The 18,914-nt window shown below is 45.3% G+C and overlaps 1 protein-coding gene across 1 annotated transcript in view; it reads left to right on the forward strand.

Moving 5' to 3' along the window:
* Positions 1 to 18,914, forward strand: part of GALNT16 (polypeptide N-acetylgalactosaminyltransferase 16) — a 112,438-nt gene that overhangs the window by 57,870 nt on the left and 35,654 nt on the right. The window contains exons 2-3 of the mRNA XM_050953518.1: positions 4,914 to 5,089; positions 10,847 to 10,945. Coding sequence (XP_050809475.1) covers positions 4,914 to 5,089; positions 10,847 to 10,945 — 275 coding nt within the window. The remainder of the gene's footprint in view (positions 1 to 4,913; positions 5,090 to 10,846; positions 10,946 to 18,914) is intronic.

Here is an 18,914-nt window from a genome sequence, read left to right on the forward strand (position 1 = left end):
GATGGGACCATGCATACCCATTATGTAGGCACACAAAACATCCCTGATTTCCATTGCATGCCAGGAATTCAGGACTGGCACCAGCCTTGACAGGCACACTGTCTGGGTGTATGTACCAGTTCAGGAGCAGTGTCCTGAATCCACTCCTTCTCCTCCTGAGTCCCCCTTCTCCTCACAAGCAGTGTGTAGGGTGCAGCAAGCCACAATAATGCAGACTGTGTGACACTGGCATCCATACGGTTTGGCAGGCAGTGCCAACAGGATTTAATCTGCCAAATGCACATTCCACCGTCATCCTACAGCTACTGAGTGTGTAGCTGAACCTTCTTTTGCCAGGTCTTCTGAACTCAGGATATGGTTTCATAATGGTGGGGATAGTGACTCCATTAATAACCATGTCATTTGGTGGGAATAATATCCCAGCTTCTCCATGAAGGTAAAGTGCCCATTTCTGGAACACCCTGGCATCATACACCCTGCCAGTGCATCCAACGTGAGGGTCCAAGGGCCTGCATAATGATGGAGTAGCACCCTTTGCGGTTTATGTGCTCCTTGTAGTGGGCAGACTATGGGCCCATGAGTCCCATCGGTGGCACCAGTGCAGTTTGGAAAGACCTAGTCTCAAAAAGCCAGCAATTATTTCAGGAATGTTTGTAATGCCTGCCCCCTTTTGGTAAATCTCAGTCCCCTGATCACCTCACAAACTTCTGCCAACAACAGACCTGCAACTGATTTGCCAGCTCCAAACGTGTTAGCCACATACCTGTAGCCGTCTGGGGCAACCAGCTTCCAGGTGGCTCTCAATGACCTGCGTCTGGATGGGCATAGCTGCCTCATGTGGGTTTCCTGACACGGGAGGGTAGTGACAAGCTCATCACAAACCTCCAGGAACATCCGCTTCTTCATGTGAAAATTCTGACCATGCTATTGGTCATCCCAGGGCTGCATGATGATGTGATCCCCCCAGTCTGTGCTGGTGGCCCTGCTCTAGAAGTGCTGGTTGACAGAGCGGGAATCTGCAGCTAAGGCAACAACACGCATGAGCAGCAGCACCACCTGGTTCACAGCCGGCATTTCAGTATTCCCCTCCAGAGGTGTCTCTGGCAGTTCAAAAACTGCTGCCAAAATGCTTACCAGCATGTTGGATATGCTCCACCTTTGTCCTGAAGTAGGACGGAGAGCATGAGGTGGAGCTGTTCTTCCAGCAGGGCAGGATCCATGTTGGCTCTGGCTGCAGGGAGTGTGTGACACAAAATGGCTCAGCTGGATGTGATTGTGGTCAAACACCACCCAAAACTCTTCCAACCAGCTCCTGCGGGCAAGTTCTCTGATGACTCACTGGGGAGGGTTTGCAGCAGAGGGCCTTAGGAACCTTGGGATAAGATAGTAAATACCCACAGAAACTGGAGTTCTGATTCAGGTCTGCGGAATGCAGTATGGGCATGCCAGCATGGTTGTGAGGCCTGAGTTTCTACTGCAGTGTGGATGCTCTAGCGCAGGCTTGAAAACACAAGTTCACAAACCCGGGCCCTGCAGACTCAGACTGTGTGTGCAGTGCAGACATACTCTCGGTCTCCAGAGCTGACAGTTATTAGCACTAAATTGACTTTAAAATGTTTATAATAAAAACAGAATGGGCAGAGAGCATGTCTGTTTCAAAGCCAAGATAAGATCTGGGAAGGGGACACCTGAACCTTCCTCTTCGCACACCCTCTCTATGTGATAATGAGTGGGTGAACCTCAATAGGTATGATGTGAAGGGCATCTAAAACAATGTAAAATATTATGTAAACAATATTGGAACCTCAGGGTTTTGGTTCAGTGTTCATTTGAAGTTCTGGGTGAAGGATGAAGTCAGATTTCATTATATTTCAATAGGTTTTCCTGGCCTTACTAATTTATGATCTGCTTCTGCTCCTACTGAAGTTAGTGAGAGATGAGAACACCTATTTATTTTCCTAGAAGTTTTAGTTGTGCAAAGAATACATAATCAGGCTCTTAATGGTACAAAGGGGATAAAAAGATACTGACTGAGGATGAAAAACTAGAAACAATTTTGGCTAAAAAACATTCCAAATGTTTTTATTTTTTACAACAGATTTAAAAAGTAGTAATATGAGACTCGTAATCTCTAGATGACTTACTTGTAGCCATTTATCCTTAAATTAAATGGCTCTGAAAGGGTTGTTACCACTGCCAGAACCATGTGCAATGTTCATGCATCTATAATGCTAGAGAATGAAAGCAGCTGTTATTCTCCCAGGGCTTGGAAGTGCAAAACTAACTATTGGAGGGACATTGAGTGATTGCGGAACATTTGAAGAGACATGCTTAAATGGCTTGTGCCTAGAATTTAAGCTGTGTTTTTGGGGAGTATGTCAGTTTTACCAAACCTAAAAGGAATGGAAATTTACAAAGAAAAAAGTTTCAGAGTTTGTTTTGACTAGTGAAAATTTCCCCTCCAGTGTTTGAAATTCAAGAGCATGAGGTTGTTTGAGAACTAGGAAGTGAAACTGACAGTATACATCTCTAATATTTTTTTGAATTACACTACGCTCTTGGAATCAATTATATCTTTTGGCAATGAGTTCCACCAGTTAACTATGCACTGTATCAAAAAAGTAATTCCTTTTATTGATGTTTTGTTGCCTTTCAATTTTATCGAACATCCTCTTGCGCTTGTAATATGAGACAGCTTAATCTGAGCACCTGACTGATGATCACTGTAGCATTCATTGTTTTCTGGACCTTTATTATGTCCCCTCTTCTATTCATCTCCTTTCCAAACTAAGCAATCTTAATCTTTTCAGCTTCTCCTCAACCCTGTAATAATTTTTGTCGTCCACCGCTGAAAGTTTTCTATTGCTGCTAATACTTTTGGAGATTGGTTTGACAAAACTTGCACTCTCACCATGAAAAATGTATTTATATAATGGCATTGCGGTAGTTTCACTATTCTCTGTCTCTTTCTTCATGTATTCCAATATGTTGCTTGCTGTTTTCCCTCCTCTGCACATCAAGCGCAGGGTTTCCTTGATCTGTCCACAGGGATGTTCAGGTACTTACTCTGAGTGGTTACAGTGAATTTAGAATCCATTAGTGTGCATGAGTAATTCAGTTCCTTCCAGGGTTTATTACCGTGTACTTGTCCACACTGAATTTCATTTGCCTTCATGTTGCCCAATTATCTAGCTCTTTTAGGTCTCTCTGAAATCTTGGGGTTGCTTTCTTTTGGAAATAGCAGGAAATTTGGCACCCTAAATCTTCAGAATCCTTCAGGATCTGCAGAGGCTTTAGGTTCTCTGCGTTGCTTCCCATCCCACCTGTATGACAGCTGCAATAGCTGTGCTACTAGGGACTACTCCACAGGCTGTTGCCCTCAGGCACCCTGTAAAGGGGAGTCCCATTGCAGAAGCAGAAACCTGATCAAGACTAACACTGAGGAAATCAGAATTAATGTGCACAGGGGATCCCAGTATCCTTGGATCACCCACCTCTATGGGGTTAGGAGAAGGTGGGAATGATGCCATAGAATCCACCTTTCTGTGTTTTCCCACAGAGCTGGGATCCTACAGATTTCTATCACTACTTCGCACAGAAGTAGAGAAAACTATTTGGCCATTATATCCAGCTGGGCATGGCATGGCTTGTGCTATCAGACTCTGCTGCTGCATATAATTTGTTCTGGTTTTTAAATTCTTAATGTTGCACAGACACCAATAGTCCCTTTGTGTTTTTAAGCAAATAGTTTACCACTGTTTTTCCTCTTCAACCGAAACCTCTTTTTGCTCCAGTTTTTTTCAGTGGGGGCTGAAGCTATGTCCTTATCTTGCTCCACTCCCAGTGTCTGTATTGATAGTTGTCAAATGTCAGCATTACGCTGTGTTGGACATGTAATTGTGTAATCTACATTCTTGGGAAAGCAAGCTAATACCTAAGATTGCTACATAGCCATAGGTGGTGAAATCTGTACCTGTTCAATGAACAGAGAATGGAATTCAGGTTCCAGAACTGTCATGCTTGCACCTGAAACCCAGCATTAAATTCACTGTGGGAGCCATTATTGACAACTGGCTCATCAATGGCTTTTCTCAACCACTTGAACAAATATTTTTCTTCGACCATATCAGCTGGAATCTGCTGGCAAAACCACATCTCCTGTGAGCTGGGAGAGGGTTCAGGCAGATGAAGTCTAGCCCACTCTGTGTAATAGGTGCTAAACATGATTTGGCTTTGTCTATACTGGCAGCCAAACTATTTTCAACCCAAGTGGTAAGTGGGATGTGTTGTTGACATGTCAATGCTGAGTCATAGTGTTGACAGGATTTCTGTTCGGGTTCTTACACAGCCCTCATCACCATTGTATCTGCGCATCTGCCAGAGTGCACTAGGGGTATGTGCACTTGGAGATAAGTCTCAGCTCGAGAAGACATATTTGTGTGAGCTCTGATCTAGCCAGCATGCTGAAAATGAATTGTAGCTGCCGCAGTATGACTGGCGGGAGGGGCTAGCTGCCCCGAGTACGCACGCATCTGAAATGCTAGGCACATACTCAGGGCAGTTAGCCGAGGCTGACCAGACAGCAAGTGTGAAAAATTGGGATGGGGGTGGGGGGTAATAGGAGCCTATATAAGAAAAAGCCCCAAATATCGGGACTGTCCCTATAAAATCAGGACATCTGGTCACTGTATGTTAGCCTCTCCAGCCAGTTGGGCTACGCTCTGCTTTTTCGCATGCTAGCTGGATGAGCGCGCAGGTCTGTCTCCTCATGCTGGGAATCGCACCGCCAACTCCAAGTATAGGGAAGCCCACAGTTATGTGGCTGTGTATGCAATTGTGTGTCACGCTGAATTTACTTCTGACAAGTTAGTACGCCCCTCTCCCATCTGCACTGACACACGTGTCTGTTCTAGGTGACTAGAGTCCCCCAAGCAGAGAAGAGCAGCCTGAGGGGTTTGGATGAAAAGGCTTACCTGTCCTCCAAGCTGCTGAAGGCCGGAGAAGACCCATACCGACAACATGCTTTTAACCAGATGGAGAGTGACAAACTCAGCAGTGACCGGCCCATTCGGGACACAAGGCATTACAGGTACCACACTACCCTTGTTCAAAGCCAGGGCCACCTTCTTGTGCTGAGGCCCCTCGGTTCCCGTTACCCCGACATCCCTGTGTTGTCATGCCCCCTGTTAGTGAAGAACAGTTTGTGTGCATTGGCAGGGTCTCCTTTTCACCCAGCTCTCTGTCTCTTCAGCAGGATATTGGGGGTCTTGAATGAAAACACATGGACCCCTGCTGTTGCAGTGCTGCACCACCCCCCATTGCCATGCTGTGCCAATAGCCTTAACCCAGACCTCCAGCTCCATCTTGATATTTCAGCCCTGCATAGCCCTGTCATTGCAACTCGAACCGCCCAACCTGCACCTGTCCTTCTTGACTCCTCCCACAGATTTCCCAGTGAACCTCCATCCGGACCTGCAACACATTCTGTTAGTCCAGACCTGCCCTTCTTCCCGAACACACCTCGCCTCTCATGCCCTCACCCTCTCTGGCCTGCAATGTTTTGGAGCAGTGAGAGTCAGTCTTTCCACACTGTGTGGTTGGTTTGGAATGTGTGCAGATGGGTTCCAATGAGACCAACACATTTATTTACTATTCACACCAGACATTTTTCATACATTTTGCAAAACACCCACACTCCTGGCTTTATTTCACGGTGGGGAACTTCATTCTGCTGACTAACATTCTCCTTAAGCCATTAATATCTTCACTGTCTTAAACTGGTATAATGATCTTCCATTTCTGTAGTACCTTTCACCCGAACGTGTAACACAGGGCTTTGATGACTGTATGTTTGATGATGGCAGGTGTGGTACCAGGGCCTGAATAGAAATAGACCCACTCTACTCACTTCTGAAATGAACCTTTGGGGTGGAAAGCAGACGCTGCCTGACACTGTACAGCAACACTATTCAACAGATTAGGGTGAGAAGGGAAACTGCATAGGTAATGTATGGAGCAAGGGAGTAATTATCTAAACTGGAATCAGTACTCCGGGGTTAACAGCCACAGTCTTACCCTTGGCGCTGTTGGACCTTTTGTGACTGCAGATGGTCAGGATCTTGGCTACATACCTCCTCTGAAAGATGGCTCCTCCAGCAGCACAGAGTTACGCTCCAAGCACCGTGCTAGGGATTGGTTCATTAATGACACAAAGGCAACAGTGCCACGTATGGAATTAACAACACACCACTTCCTGCTCTGTTCTCTGTTAATCAGCTTTTGTGCTCTGTCATAGAAATGGGTGCAGTTCACTGGTGAATTATTGTTTATCTATTTTGATTGCTGTAGCGTCCAACATGTAGTAAGTGGTTCTAAAACAGAGGAAAACAGTCTCTGGGTTTAATAGCAAACAGTCTAAGGAAGAGAATACACAGTGATTCCTGTAAACCTAAGGCCAGATCCAAGGCCCCTTCTTCATCCACTTTGTGCTGCTCTCACAGAGGGCAGCTGGGGATTCCTCTTGCAGAGGGGAATCCCTGGGGCTAGGTCCACACTGCAGGTGGGAGCTGTGATTCCCAGCATAGTTGCTGCAGCTCAGCTTGAACTAGCACCTAAATATAGCAGGGTGTATATTGCAGCACTAGTGGCAGCTCGGGCTAGCCATCCTACCAGCCCCCTGGGTCCAAGCTTGGGCAGCTATCCCAAGCTACCACCCATGCCACAACATCTATGCTGCTATTTTTAGGCACTACCTTGAATTGAGCTAGTGCAAGTCTGTCTACCTGAGCTGAGAACCACAACTCCTAGCTGCAGTATAGACACATCCTGAGTGACATCAAGGTGGCTGGCCCTCCCCTCCAGTGCAGTGGTTATTCTGGAGGCATGTTGGGCAGAATGGGGCATGTCAGGTTACACTGTGCTGTGGCAATCCTAGGCTAATGGAACACCCCCTGAAGGCCATTCCAGATCATACAAGTTAGAAAATCCCTAAGGCTGCTCTTGCTTGTGCCAGGAGATGAACTGGCCCCTGGCTGCCTTAAAGCTTACAGGTCAAAAGGCCACCTATGATTCTCCTCTTTCCTCAGGCCCACAAGTAGAGCTGAGACATGCCTGAACTTGTGGCCTATAGTTCATACAGTTTTTCAATCACTTAGGGATCCTTTGGATAAAAGAAACTAATGTTATTCTACCCAGCACAAAGAGAGGCCAAACCTTTTCATATCGGCTTCTTTGTCCCCTGTTGTGACTCTGAAATTTGCTGAGGAGCTGGGAACCCGTTTCCAAAGAAGCATAGACAAATCTCTGTACTTGCTCACATCTTGTCATCTTAATAGCCTTGAAAAAAACAAACAAACCCACCTGAGTTATTTTAAAGCAATAATAGATACAGTATGTCTCCTGCCTGGTCACAAGTCTTCCGCTTTGTCTTGTTCAGGGCTTCTTTATATGCCTGAAAATTGCTATAATAAGCCACTGTCACAGTAGTAAAATTCTGTGAGGGGAAAAAAATAGTCAGCGCTTAGAATAGTCATAAACAATAGCAATAAATGTGAGGGGAAAGAATGGCAACAGTTTAGTAATAGCCATAAAACAATGATAATGAATGCTGCAATAAAAATAGACCTAATAAGTCATGGGGAGAAGTCAGTTATTTCCCCTAGGTCCTGGGGTGGATTCAGTCTAAATGTGGCCTTGATTAGCCAAAAATGTCAGGCCCCAATCCTGAGGATGGGAATTTGTTCTGAAATGTGAGAGTCTGAATTGACCAATGTGTGTCATTGCCACAAACTTGGATGGCAGGGGCTGTGGAGGAGCAGATCAGCCCAAATCTATCAATCATTCCCAGAACATGGCAAAGGCTGGATCTAGAATTCATGGGCTCATGCTGGAGGGGTGGGGCGGATCTCACAGTCTTTGCTGGGGTAGCAAAGAAAATTCAAAGTCTTGGATGGAGGAGATAGTGCCCTGACCTTATGGTTTTATGAAATCTTGATGCCTTATCTCATAAGAGGAAGGTCTGGGAGAGCAGCCTATTGCTACTAAATTAGCAGTGGCCGGGAATACTGTGGCTGCAGCATTCTCAAACCCAGGAAGGAAGGGGGAGCACCCCATTTCACTTAACAGAGACTCCTCTGGCTTGATGAGCTTTGAAAAAATGCTTGTTGCAAGGGCCTTCATGAGGAGGGAAGTTGTGTGTGGGGGGGGAATTCATAAGACTTTGCTAAATCACCCCCTCCACAAGGGAAGAGCTTATGTAGAGTATGTTATTATTGCTTTGCATTAGTAGTGCTGTTGGTATATAATTCAGATTTTCAGGTTCCCTTCTTTTCTCATCTCAACGTTTTGTTTGTAACTACTATAAATAGCCACAAATTCCACATCAGAACACCAAATTGGAATTCGGGCACAAACCAAGCTGAGTTCAAAGGTCACAAGCAAAACATACGTGGTGAGCTGCAGGAGAAAACAGATACTCAGAGTCGTGGGAATGAATCGTTGTTCTCCTGGGGTGTAAGAAACCCTGGTACAAGTTCACCCTAGGCTAAATCTTGGCTCTTAGTGAGTGAATAGATTTGTGTGTCTCTTATGTCAGTAAAGTCAGACAAGAGAGTGTTTTTCATTCAAAGAAATTTAAACCTCCTCATCCCCTAGCATTTTTGTATGGTTTCAGATTTTATTCTGGTTTCTAGTGAAGCAAATTCCAATTTTGATACAACCTTCCATTTTGCAGCACTGTAATATCTTGAACCTGCTATTTTCCTGGTAGTGTAGAGGAATTATTTTCCATTGCCAAGCAGAGATGTTAGTGGTTGAAAGAGAAGCCATTGCCCGTGGGCAGATCTTTAACAAATAATGGCAATGCTTTCCCTTCTCTCGGGCCTGGCATCCGAGGATCTCAAAGTGCTTTACAAACCCTAACCACTGAAACCTCCCAACTATGCGGCGCAGATACTGTGACATACTAGGGTACAATCCAGACTAATGAGTAGCTGTGTCACCCTTACTCTCTAACCTGAGGTGCCCTTTACAATGCTTTGCTGCTGTAGCCTCCAACCTGGATTGCTCACAAACAGCCTCCAGCCTGCAAGTCACTCCCAGCTATGTCTGTGTGTGTGCTGCAGCCAGCCAGCCACACCTTGGCATTTACCAGCCTTGGTTATACTGCAAGGTGACCCCAACACACTCCAGGTCCTAGATTTCCCCCCAGAAGTGTATGTCCTATACTGTCCAGCACAGCCTTCTTCTGGACAATACAAATTTATCTAAAGTCTGTTATTTCTTGAACAGAAATAATATGCACAGAACTTGAAACCCCAAATGGAGTTTCCCAATCACTTCAGTTTAAACACACTGCATTAGATAAAACAATATAAGAAGTTTATTAACTACAAAGAGATACATTTTAAGTGAGCACAAGTAATGAGGTATAAAAATCAGAAATGTTTACAAGAAAATAAAGTTAAAACACTACTGATGCCTAGCTTAAAAGCTATATCAGATTCAAGCAGTTTCTCAGCATATGCTTTCAGAAATCTTATTGACCAAACTTCATAGGTCAGGACACCTTCTCCCATAGTTCAACGAATGCTTCCTTTGTTGCTTCTGGTGCTGTGACTGTGATGGGCAGGGAAAGAGAGGGAGGGTGCCTTGGGATGTTTGTCCTTTTATTGTTAGTCCTCCTTTTGGAAAATATTTCCAGCTGGGTATTAGGAGAGAAAAGGTCTATATGGCAGGATGTTCCCTGCTGCTTTTTTCTCACCTGTTTGAGCTTCCTTTGTCTCCCCTTCCTGCTTGATTACTGTTTACTGCTTAAATGCAATTAAGCAGAGCACACATACCTTTGTTTGAGACAGACCAGTTTGCCAGCCAGAGGCTTGGTCTATCCTATAAAGTTAGGTCGACGTAAGGCAGCTTACATGGACCTAATTCTGTAAGCGCCTACACTAAAATGCAGCTCCCACTGAAGTAATTGCCCACTAAACTGCCTTAATAACTCCACCTCCATGAGAGGCATAGCACTTAGATTGATGTAGTTAGGTCAAGGCAGTGTCAGTGTAGACACTGCATTGCCCCCATTGACTGTTGCTGCCTTTCAGAAGCCACTCCACAATGCCCAACCTGACAGTTAAATCGGTGCAAGCATTCCTGGTGTGGACATACACAGCAGACACAAAGAGCCTAGTATAGATATGCAAAAGGGATTTAATTACTGCAATGGCTGTACGTCGGGATAACTTAGGTCCACTTAATTTTATAGTGTAGACTTGCCCTCAGTTTGGAACATATGTTAATAACACCATACAGTGGAATCTTACAACTTCAAAAATAGTGTTGCCACACACATTTTTTCAGGACAATAATGAACAATGAATTATGAGTTTTCAAATGATACCTTACATGACCTACATTGTACAAAGATGATTACAATAGTGTGTAGCATGTGGATACAGGGGTACATTCTGTCATAGATACTTATTATCCCTGTTCTACACAGGGGGAAACAGACTTTAATCAACTTGCTCAAGATCACACAGCAAGTCAGTGGCAAATCCAGTACTCCTGAGTCCCAGTCCTTTGCTTGAACCACTAGACCTCACACCCTCCCAGTATTGTAGGTCAGGCTGCAGTACTGTCAGTGTCTTTTTCTTTTTAGTTCTGAACTTTCATCCTATTGTCCTTCTTAACCCCATTGAGCTCAGCAGAGGCTCCCACGGTAGGCTGGCAGTGTGGTGTTTGCAACCCCTGTGCCACACTCGGCTGTTTTCCTTTGGAGATTCCATGTATCTCACGCAAAGGGCTGCTGTGTATTGTATCTGGTTTGAATGTTTGCCCTCCCATGTTTCAGATGTGCCTCTGTGCACTATGACGCTGACCTGCCAGCAACCAGCATCATCATCACCTTTCACAACGAGGCTCGCTCCACCCTGCTCCGCACAGTGAAGAGGTAGGTACCAGTGGGAGGAATGGCTCTTAACCCTCAAGGAACTGTTTGGTTGCTAGTCCAGGGATCTGAGATGGCTCCTGGCAGTAAAGAGCAGGGCAGAAAAGTCCCCAAATGCAATGGGCCCCCTCTCCAGGTGGTTTCTGAGCTGACCATGAGCTCAGCATCCAACAAGAGGACAGGAGGTTGGCCAGCTGTGTGTGTCTGCAAGGGTCATGCAGGGAACTGTGTGTGTTGGGGGGCAATTAGAAAGGGAGTTTGAGGGAACTGTCAGCAGCAGGGAGGAGGCTGTTTGGGTTAGGCCAACAAACACTTTAAAGGGGTAGCCAGGCAGGGAGTGTGAGGGAAGCTGAGGGGAAAACAGACTATTGGAGGTGGTTTCAGGAGGGAGATAAAGGAGTTGCAGGGGCAGTCTCAAGGAAGAATCAGCAGCTAGGTCCTAGCTGGGTCATATATTGTAGTAATGGTTCACACTGGGGTGCAGCAGGAGTCTATTTCATGGGAAGAGGGAGGGGCACAGTCTGAGTGTTTGGAGTGAAAGGTGATGGCATTGAAGTCTGATGGAGACTAGGCCTCTGTCACCTGATACAACACTTGGAATTGCTCACTGGTGGAACAGCACTCGACTCCATGGCACAGCCCTTGCCAACCAGAAGCACCCCAGTCCAATAATGTATGGGACTCTCTCCCCTCAGACACAGTGGTAGCCAAAAGCAAACAGGGGCATCAGGTGGGGCAGCTCTGAGTGTCGGAGTAGCCCCAACCAGGTGGGAGCATGAAAATATCTTCTGCTATTCATACAGCAAAGCAATATTTCTACCAGCTCCTTTCCTTCCCCCAAATCCCTTTCCCTGCTGCAGAGCCCAGACAGGTTTTCTACCTTTATTTTTGCAGAGACTGTGCCCTCTGTGAGATATCAAATACGCACTCAAAAGCTCCCTGAAGCAGGCAACCAGCCCAGGGAAATGCCTCCCTCTCCTATGGAGACTGGCTGAAGAGAAAGAACAGCTCATCTGGAAAGTTCAGCTGAGGGTACCTTTAGAAGGAATTCAGCATTCATTGTCACTGGTTCTCTTACTGAGTCCTGAGGGTTTGCAGGGCTGTGCTTTGTGAATAAATAACAGACTATTTCAAGTGTGCTGGAGCTGGACTCATGGATAGAAGGCTGGCTTTCTAAGTCTCTTCCCAGTTTGGGGACACCTGGTTTCCAGAGGTCTGAATGTGCCACGCTGGGCATGAATTATTGCTGTGCGCATAATTGCTGCTGAGTTTGCCTACCCAGGCAGTGCACCCACCACTGTGTCATTATGGTAAAGCACGTTGGGATGTATTAAGTATGAAAAAAAAAACGGAGTACTTGTGGCACCTTAGAGACTAACAAATTTATTTGAGCATAAGCTTTCGTGGGCTACAACCCACTTCATCGGATTCATGCAGTGGAAAATACAGTAGGAAAAGATATATATACACAAAGAACATGAAAAAATGGGTTTTGCCATACCCTCTATAATGAGAGTGATCAGTTAAGCTGGGCTATTATCAGCAGGAGGAAAAAAAAGCAACCTTTTGTAGTGATAATCAGGATGGCCCATTTCCAACAGTTGACAAGAACATGTGAGTAAGAGTAGGGGGAAAAATAAGCATGGGGAAATATTTTTACTTTGTGTAATGACACTCTCAGTCTTTATTCAAGCCTAATTTAATGGTGCCTAGTTTGCAAATTAATTCCAGTTGAATAGTCTCTCATTGGAGTCTGGTTTTGAAGTTTTTTTGTTGTAATAGCGCGACTTTTAGGTCTGTAATCGAGTGTCTGTCCCATTTGACCAATGTACATGTGTAATGGGGTGTGGGGGAGTCAGGGCCCTGCACCCTCCACTTCCTGTGATTCACCGTGACTCTCAGCCAGCCAGTAAAACAGAAGATTTATTAGATGACAGGAAAACGGTCCCAAGCAGGGCTTGTAGGTACAACCAGGACCCCTCAGCCAGGTCCCTCTGGGGGGCAAGGATCTTAGACCCCAGACTTGGGGTTCCCTGCTTCTTCCCAGCCAGCCCAAAACTGAAACCAAAAACCCCTCCAACAGGCTCTCTCTCACTCCTCCTTTTCCCCTCTCCCTTTGTCCAGTTTCCCTGGCAAAGGTGTCGACTCGCCCCATCCCCCTTCCTGGCTCAGGTTACAAGCTCAGGTATCGTCTCTTACCTAAAGTCATCCCCTGCTCTCCCATCTCCCATGCAGACAGTCCCAGTAAAACTAAACGACATTCCCAGGTCAGTCCGCCCCGCTCCCTACTGCCTCACAACATAGCAGAAGGGCAGTGCTGGCACATGATGGCATATATCATGTTGGTAGATGTGCAGATGAATGAGCCTCTGATGGTGTGGCTGATGTGATTAGGTCCTATGATGGTGTCTCCTAAATAGATATGTGAACAGAGTTGGCAACTGGCTTTGTTGCAAGGATAGGTTCCTGGGTTAGTGTTTTTGTTGTGTGTTCTGTGGTTGCTGGTGAGTATTTACTTCAGGTTGGGGGGCTGTCTGTAAGCGAGGACTGGCCTGTCTCCCAAGTGATATAAGCCATGATGTGCCGGCAATGCCCCTCTGCCATGTACATTGGCCAAACCGGACAGTCTCCATGTAAAAGAATAAATGGACACAAATCAGACCTCAAGAATTATAACATTCAAAAACCAGTCGGAGAACACTTCAGTCTCCCTGGTCACTCAATTACAGACCTAAAAGTCACAATATTACAACAAAAAAACTTCAAAACCAGACTCCAATGAAAGACTGCTGAATTGGAATTAGTTTGCAAACTGGACACCATTAAATTAGGCTTGAATAAAGACTGGGAGTGGCTGGGTCATTACACAAAGTCCTTTTTGCTGATACAGACTAACACGGCTACCACTCTGAAGTATGAAAGGGACTCTTCTAATCTATTTATCACTTGTGAGTCTGCAGAGGACCACAGTGATATTAAGCAAGGGGAGGCATAAAACTGCACCAGCTACTTTTTTTATGGCGTCTGGTCAGGCTTCCAGAACAGCTTTAGGTCTAAAATTGGAGCAGGTGTGTTGGGCCCTGCATGATCATTAGGGCTTGATTGGTTAGATAACTAATCAAAATTAACCATTCAAGGAGCACCTGTTGAAAGTTCTATGAAATTACATGGTTATAACAGAGTACTTATTTTTTCTTAAACAGAACTTTAAGTGATTTTAGTTGCATTTTGGGGATGATGAATGAGGAATTGGGGATGGAGGAGAATAATTGATGAAAATAAATGACAATAAGGACAACATTTTCAAAAGCAGCCATTGGTTTGGGTACCCAACTTGCCATTTTGGGCCTGATTTTCAGAGCTGCTGAGAACCTGCACTTACAGTTGATGTCCATGAGAGCTATGGATGCGCAAAACTTCTGAAAACAGGACCCAGATATCTCAAGTTGGGCATCCAAAATGGTGGCTGCTTTTGAAAATTTCAGCTTTACACTAGGTAATTTTAAGAAGAACTACACAAAGGTGGTACCACTAGTTCAGCTGAGCCTGTGTGAGACTGGTGGGAGCCCTCCTGTAGACAAGGCTCCCACAGCCAGATGGATTTTTACCACATTGGTTAAAATTGTCTACACAGGGGATACCATCAGGGCTAACATAGTGGCACTGCTGGAGGGAATTTTTTCCTAAAGTTCCCTAGCATAGAGAAGACTGTTCTGTGCAGACTGTGTATGGCCTTGTGATTTGTTTAGCAGGCAAATGCTGCTGGTTCAAGGCATACAAACTGTTTAGGCCACAAGGATTTGTCTTCAGCTTAGAGGTAGCTGTGGAGGAAGAAACAAAGTCTGATGCCTGGATAAAGAGACCAAATGAGAGAATAAATGAGAAAGGGAATGCAGAAAAGAATTAGAAATAGCCTGGATACCAGCAGCTATTAAAGTGGCATCTCAAACAGTTTGCCTGCTGGCATCCTGTGATGTGCAGGAGATATCTGTGCTTGTCTGCTTGACATCTGTTGCTCTGCAGGAGACAGCTGTCACTCATGAACTGTTTTCTCACTTGACATGCCCTGCTCTGCAGGAGATGGCTGTCATTCATTGACTTCTCGCCTGCTTGGTATCTCTGCCTTGCTAGCCATTAAGTGGAATTACCAATTTCTGCCATGCTGGCCAGTCCCGCTGACACAGTGAGGCCTTATGTGGATGGAAAACAACAGCTGTGTTGTCTATTTTTTATGTACTGATTTTTAGGGTGTGAGGATGCCATTTGTCTGTGAATACAAATGTATTGGGTGTACATTTGTTTTATAAGATAACAGGGCTGTCAGTGCCCATGCTAAGTGATTGTGTAAATTCTGGTGGAAACATTGCCATAGAACACAAATGTATTTCGTGCAGCACCTTTCATACAAGCTGCATCCCAATATGCTTTGGCAAATTCAATAAATAAGGGCAGATAAAGAGAGAAATTCAGAGTAAAAGAGGAAAGGGATGTATTTTCTGGTGAGATTTGAAATGAAATTGATAGTCTGTGAGCCAGAGAGAGATAAGAAGGAGGATTATATAGATGGTCAGATCTGCAGAGGAGAAGACTCTCACGTCAGCATTGCTGATACATCCCTGATGAGGCAGCGAGAGGACATTGATGCTGAATAAACAGAGGGAGCAATGAGAAGAGTAGAGAGACATGAAGTGCATTGGGGTGGGGGTCGGGGTGGGGGGAGGAACAGATTGAAGTTGGTCCATGCTTCAGACACGAGGAAATTTTGAACTGAATTTTGAATAGTAGTAATGCTTAGATCTTTTATAGTACCTTACGTCTGAATTAACATTAACTGATTTTCATGGTACTCTTGTGAGGAAGAGAAATATTATTCCCTGTTATCTACACGGGAAATATTGGAAGTGTTATAATCCTCATTTTGGAGATGGAGAAAATGAGACACAGAGAAGTTAAGTGTCTTGCCAGGGGCCACGTAGTAGGTAGTTGCAGAACTGAAATTAGAATTCTGGAATTCCTGACTCTCAGCCCTATTTGCAGTCCACTAGACCATAGTACCTCTAAAGAGGAAATCAGTGGAAGTGTTGATGAAAAGAGTGTGATGTGTTTGTTTCCTTTTGCACACGTTGGAGTCTGGAGATCTGGATCTTGTGGACAAAACCGTTGTGGAAGTTGTTGTCATAAAGGTGAGAGGAGAAGAATGCCAAGACAAGGGTTTCAGCAGAAGTGGGATCAGGGAATACACAGGCAATACTGTAGAGGAGGCAGGAAAATTTAGATGATAGGTGGAGCTGGACCAGTCTTGTTAAATATTTGCCCTAAGAAAGTGGTAAACTTCCTGGGCCTGGTTCTCCACTGCCTTTCGGCTTATGGTCACTGATACCTATGAAGAGAGGGTACAAAATGGTACCATTTTGATTGGGTGCATTTTACACTCACTCTACACAGGTGTGAATTACTACCCAAAGCACAAGGTAGTCCTGCACGTGAAACTTGCAAATGACAGTGATTTGGGAGAAGTTGCAATCATCAGAGAAAACAGAAAAGTAATGCTAAGGGATCCAGAGAGGGTTGAAATGTGAACCAGATGTAGCAAATGAGATCTGGCTTGGAAAAATGCAGGCTGAGGCATCTAGGGAAATATAAGCTGAAACACAAATATTCATGGGCAGGCATGTGGAAACATAACTCTGAAATAGAATGGGATGAGATAGTGAACAGCAAAACAGTTACGTGTTTGCAGGGTGAGATAGGAGTAAAAAAGCCAATGCAACATTAGGTTCTGTTAGCCTAGTTGTGGTGTTTTTTAAATAATAATCTCACACTCCTCTCCTCTTTATGGCCCTGATCCAGCAAGGTACTTGAGTAGGTACTTAACTTTAAGCATGTGATTAGTCCCATTGAAGCCTGGGAGTTTGTTCCATGCTTAGGGGGCATTATGGAAGAAGGCCTGAGTAGACAGAGGAAGCAAAGTGGTTGGTGAGGCCCACATTGTTGACAGAGAGAAGCAGGTAAAGGGAGACATAAGGAACAAGACTCACAATGTAGATCCGGTTGGAGCTGTGCAGGGGCTTGAAGGTGCGGATGAGAAGTTTGAACTGGCTGTGGGGAGTGACGAGGTGCTAGGGGAGGGGTTTGAAGAGGCAAGGGAGGTGGTTGGATTGACAGGTGTGGAAGATAATTTTAGCAGTTGCATTTTGGACGGGTGGGGGCGGACTTGGGAAAGCCAGAGAGTTCTCAACACCTCTCTACCAGAGAGATATTGACAAGTTAGAGAGTGATCAAAGAACTGCAGAAATCATTATACGGCTTGAGGGAAAGGTTTATGAGGACAGATTAAAAGAACTTTGGTAAATTTGTACATTTGAACTGAACAATGACGACTGACCCTGATCCCCAAGCGTGGTAGAGCCCCTCATTCCGCCATCTGCAGGGGGTTGGCAACCCTCCTTAGGACAATGGGGCCCGAGTCCCTTGTGCACAGTGCTTCCATCTAGTGGCTGGATGGGGTCCTGGTCCATGACTGGGTCTTCTCTGTGCTATGACAATACAAATAATAAATAATAACAATCACCACTCATGGAATATTATAATATATAACAGGACCAACAAAGAAAGATAAACAATACTTTGTTTCCAAGAATGATGGGTAAACTAAAAAAAGGGCAAAAGAACAGACAAAGGAGACAAGGATATCAAATAAACAAGTAACTAATCAGTCCTGCAACACTGAAATCTCACAGACTAAGGGAATCTTTGGAGAGAGCCCTCCAAATTCTCCCCACAGTCTTATTTGGGTACTGGAGTCAGAGCTCAGAGTAAGGTGTTAGTGTCAGCGACATAGCTACAATGGTGCAAATGGTGCAGTCTCACCAGGGCCCACAAGGTTATGGAGGCCCAACCAGGCAGACTGTTGCTCCAGTACTTCATCTGGCACATGGGGTTGCAATGCTACTTGCTTAAATTTGGCCGCACCACCCCTCCAGCACTGCTCAGGTTTAGTCAGAACAGGGGTTGGCTGGGCCAAATTTGAGTGAGTGATGTTGCCACTTGACAATAGGATCACAGAACCACTCAGGTATGGTCCGGCTGCGTCTCCATCATGATACTCCAAACCTGAGTAATGTTATGACCCTGTGTGCCTGGTCACATTATTACTCATCACTCAAATTTGACCCATAACACATGAATGCTGGGCGGGTGATGGGAGCCAGTTTTGCTGCTGAATGGCCAGGTTTGGAAGGAGCTGCCCTCGCCCAGGATGGGAGCAGAGTGTTGAGTCAGCGGGGGTGCCAGAGAGTGGCCAGGAAGGTCCTGGGGGTGGTGGGTGAGGGGCAGAGGCAAGTGGTTGAGGGATGTTGGGGGAGTGAAATTGAGAATAGGAACATTTTGGCTGAATATCAGGAAAAGCTGAGTGACAGTTAAACCCATAGGGCTGTGGAACTGTCTCACCCAAGTGATGTGATGAAGTCCCGTTGTGTGGGAGTTTGGATATATAGTACATTGGGCAAAGCACTAGAAAATGTACTACTGGGAGCAATCCTGCCCAGGTCACTGTATGACTGAACAACTAGCTCTCAACAGGGTTCTTTACCTCTTATAGGTGTGGAAGGAGAGAGGCAGTGCAGTATCTAGTGAGATCCTCAGTATCATGTGTACTGGGCTGACTGCACCTCTGACCCCTCCTGACCTTGTTGAATGCATCCCTCCCTGTCCCAGGCCTCTAGCCATCACCTAGCTCTGAGTGGAATCATGATTTTCACATTCTCAGACCGGGCCCTGGCTTGCGGTCCCGTGATACTAACCGTGATTACCTCAGCAGGTCTGACTTGTGTGTCCAGACCCAGCAATTCTCATCCCATCTCTGGAGCAATGGCAATGGTAATCAGTGACCAAAAAGACTCCTTAAAGCAAAGTATTATCTATTTAGAACTAAAGCTTATATTCCCTAAGGCTTACCGTTCCCTGGATATGG

Source organism: Gopherus flavomarginatus, chromosome 5, assembly GCF_025201925.1.
Source record: "Gopherus flavomarginatus isolate rGopFla2 chromosome 5, rGopFla2.mat.asm, whole genome shotgun sequence".
NCBI lineage: Eukaryota > Metazoa > Chordata > Testudines > Testudinidae > Gopherus > Gopherus flavomarginatus.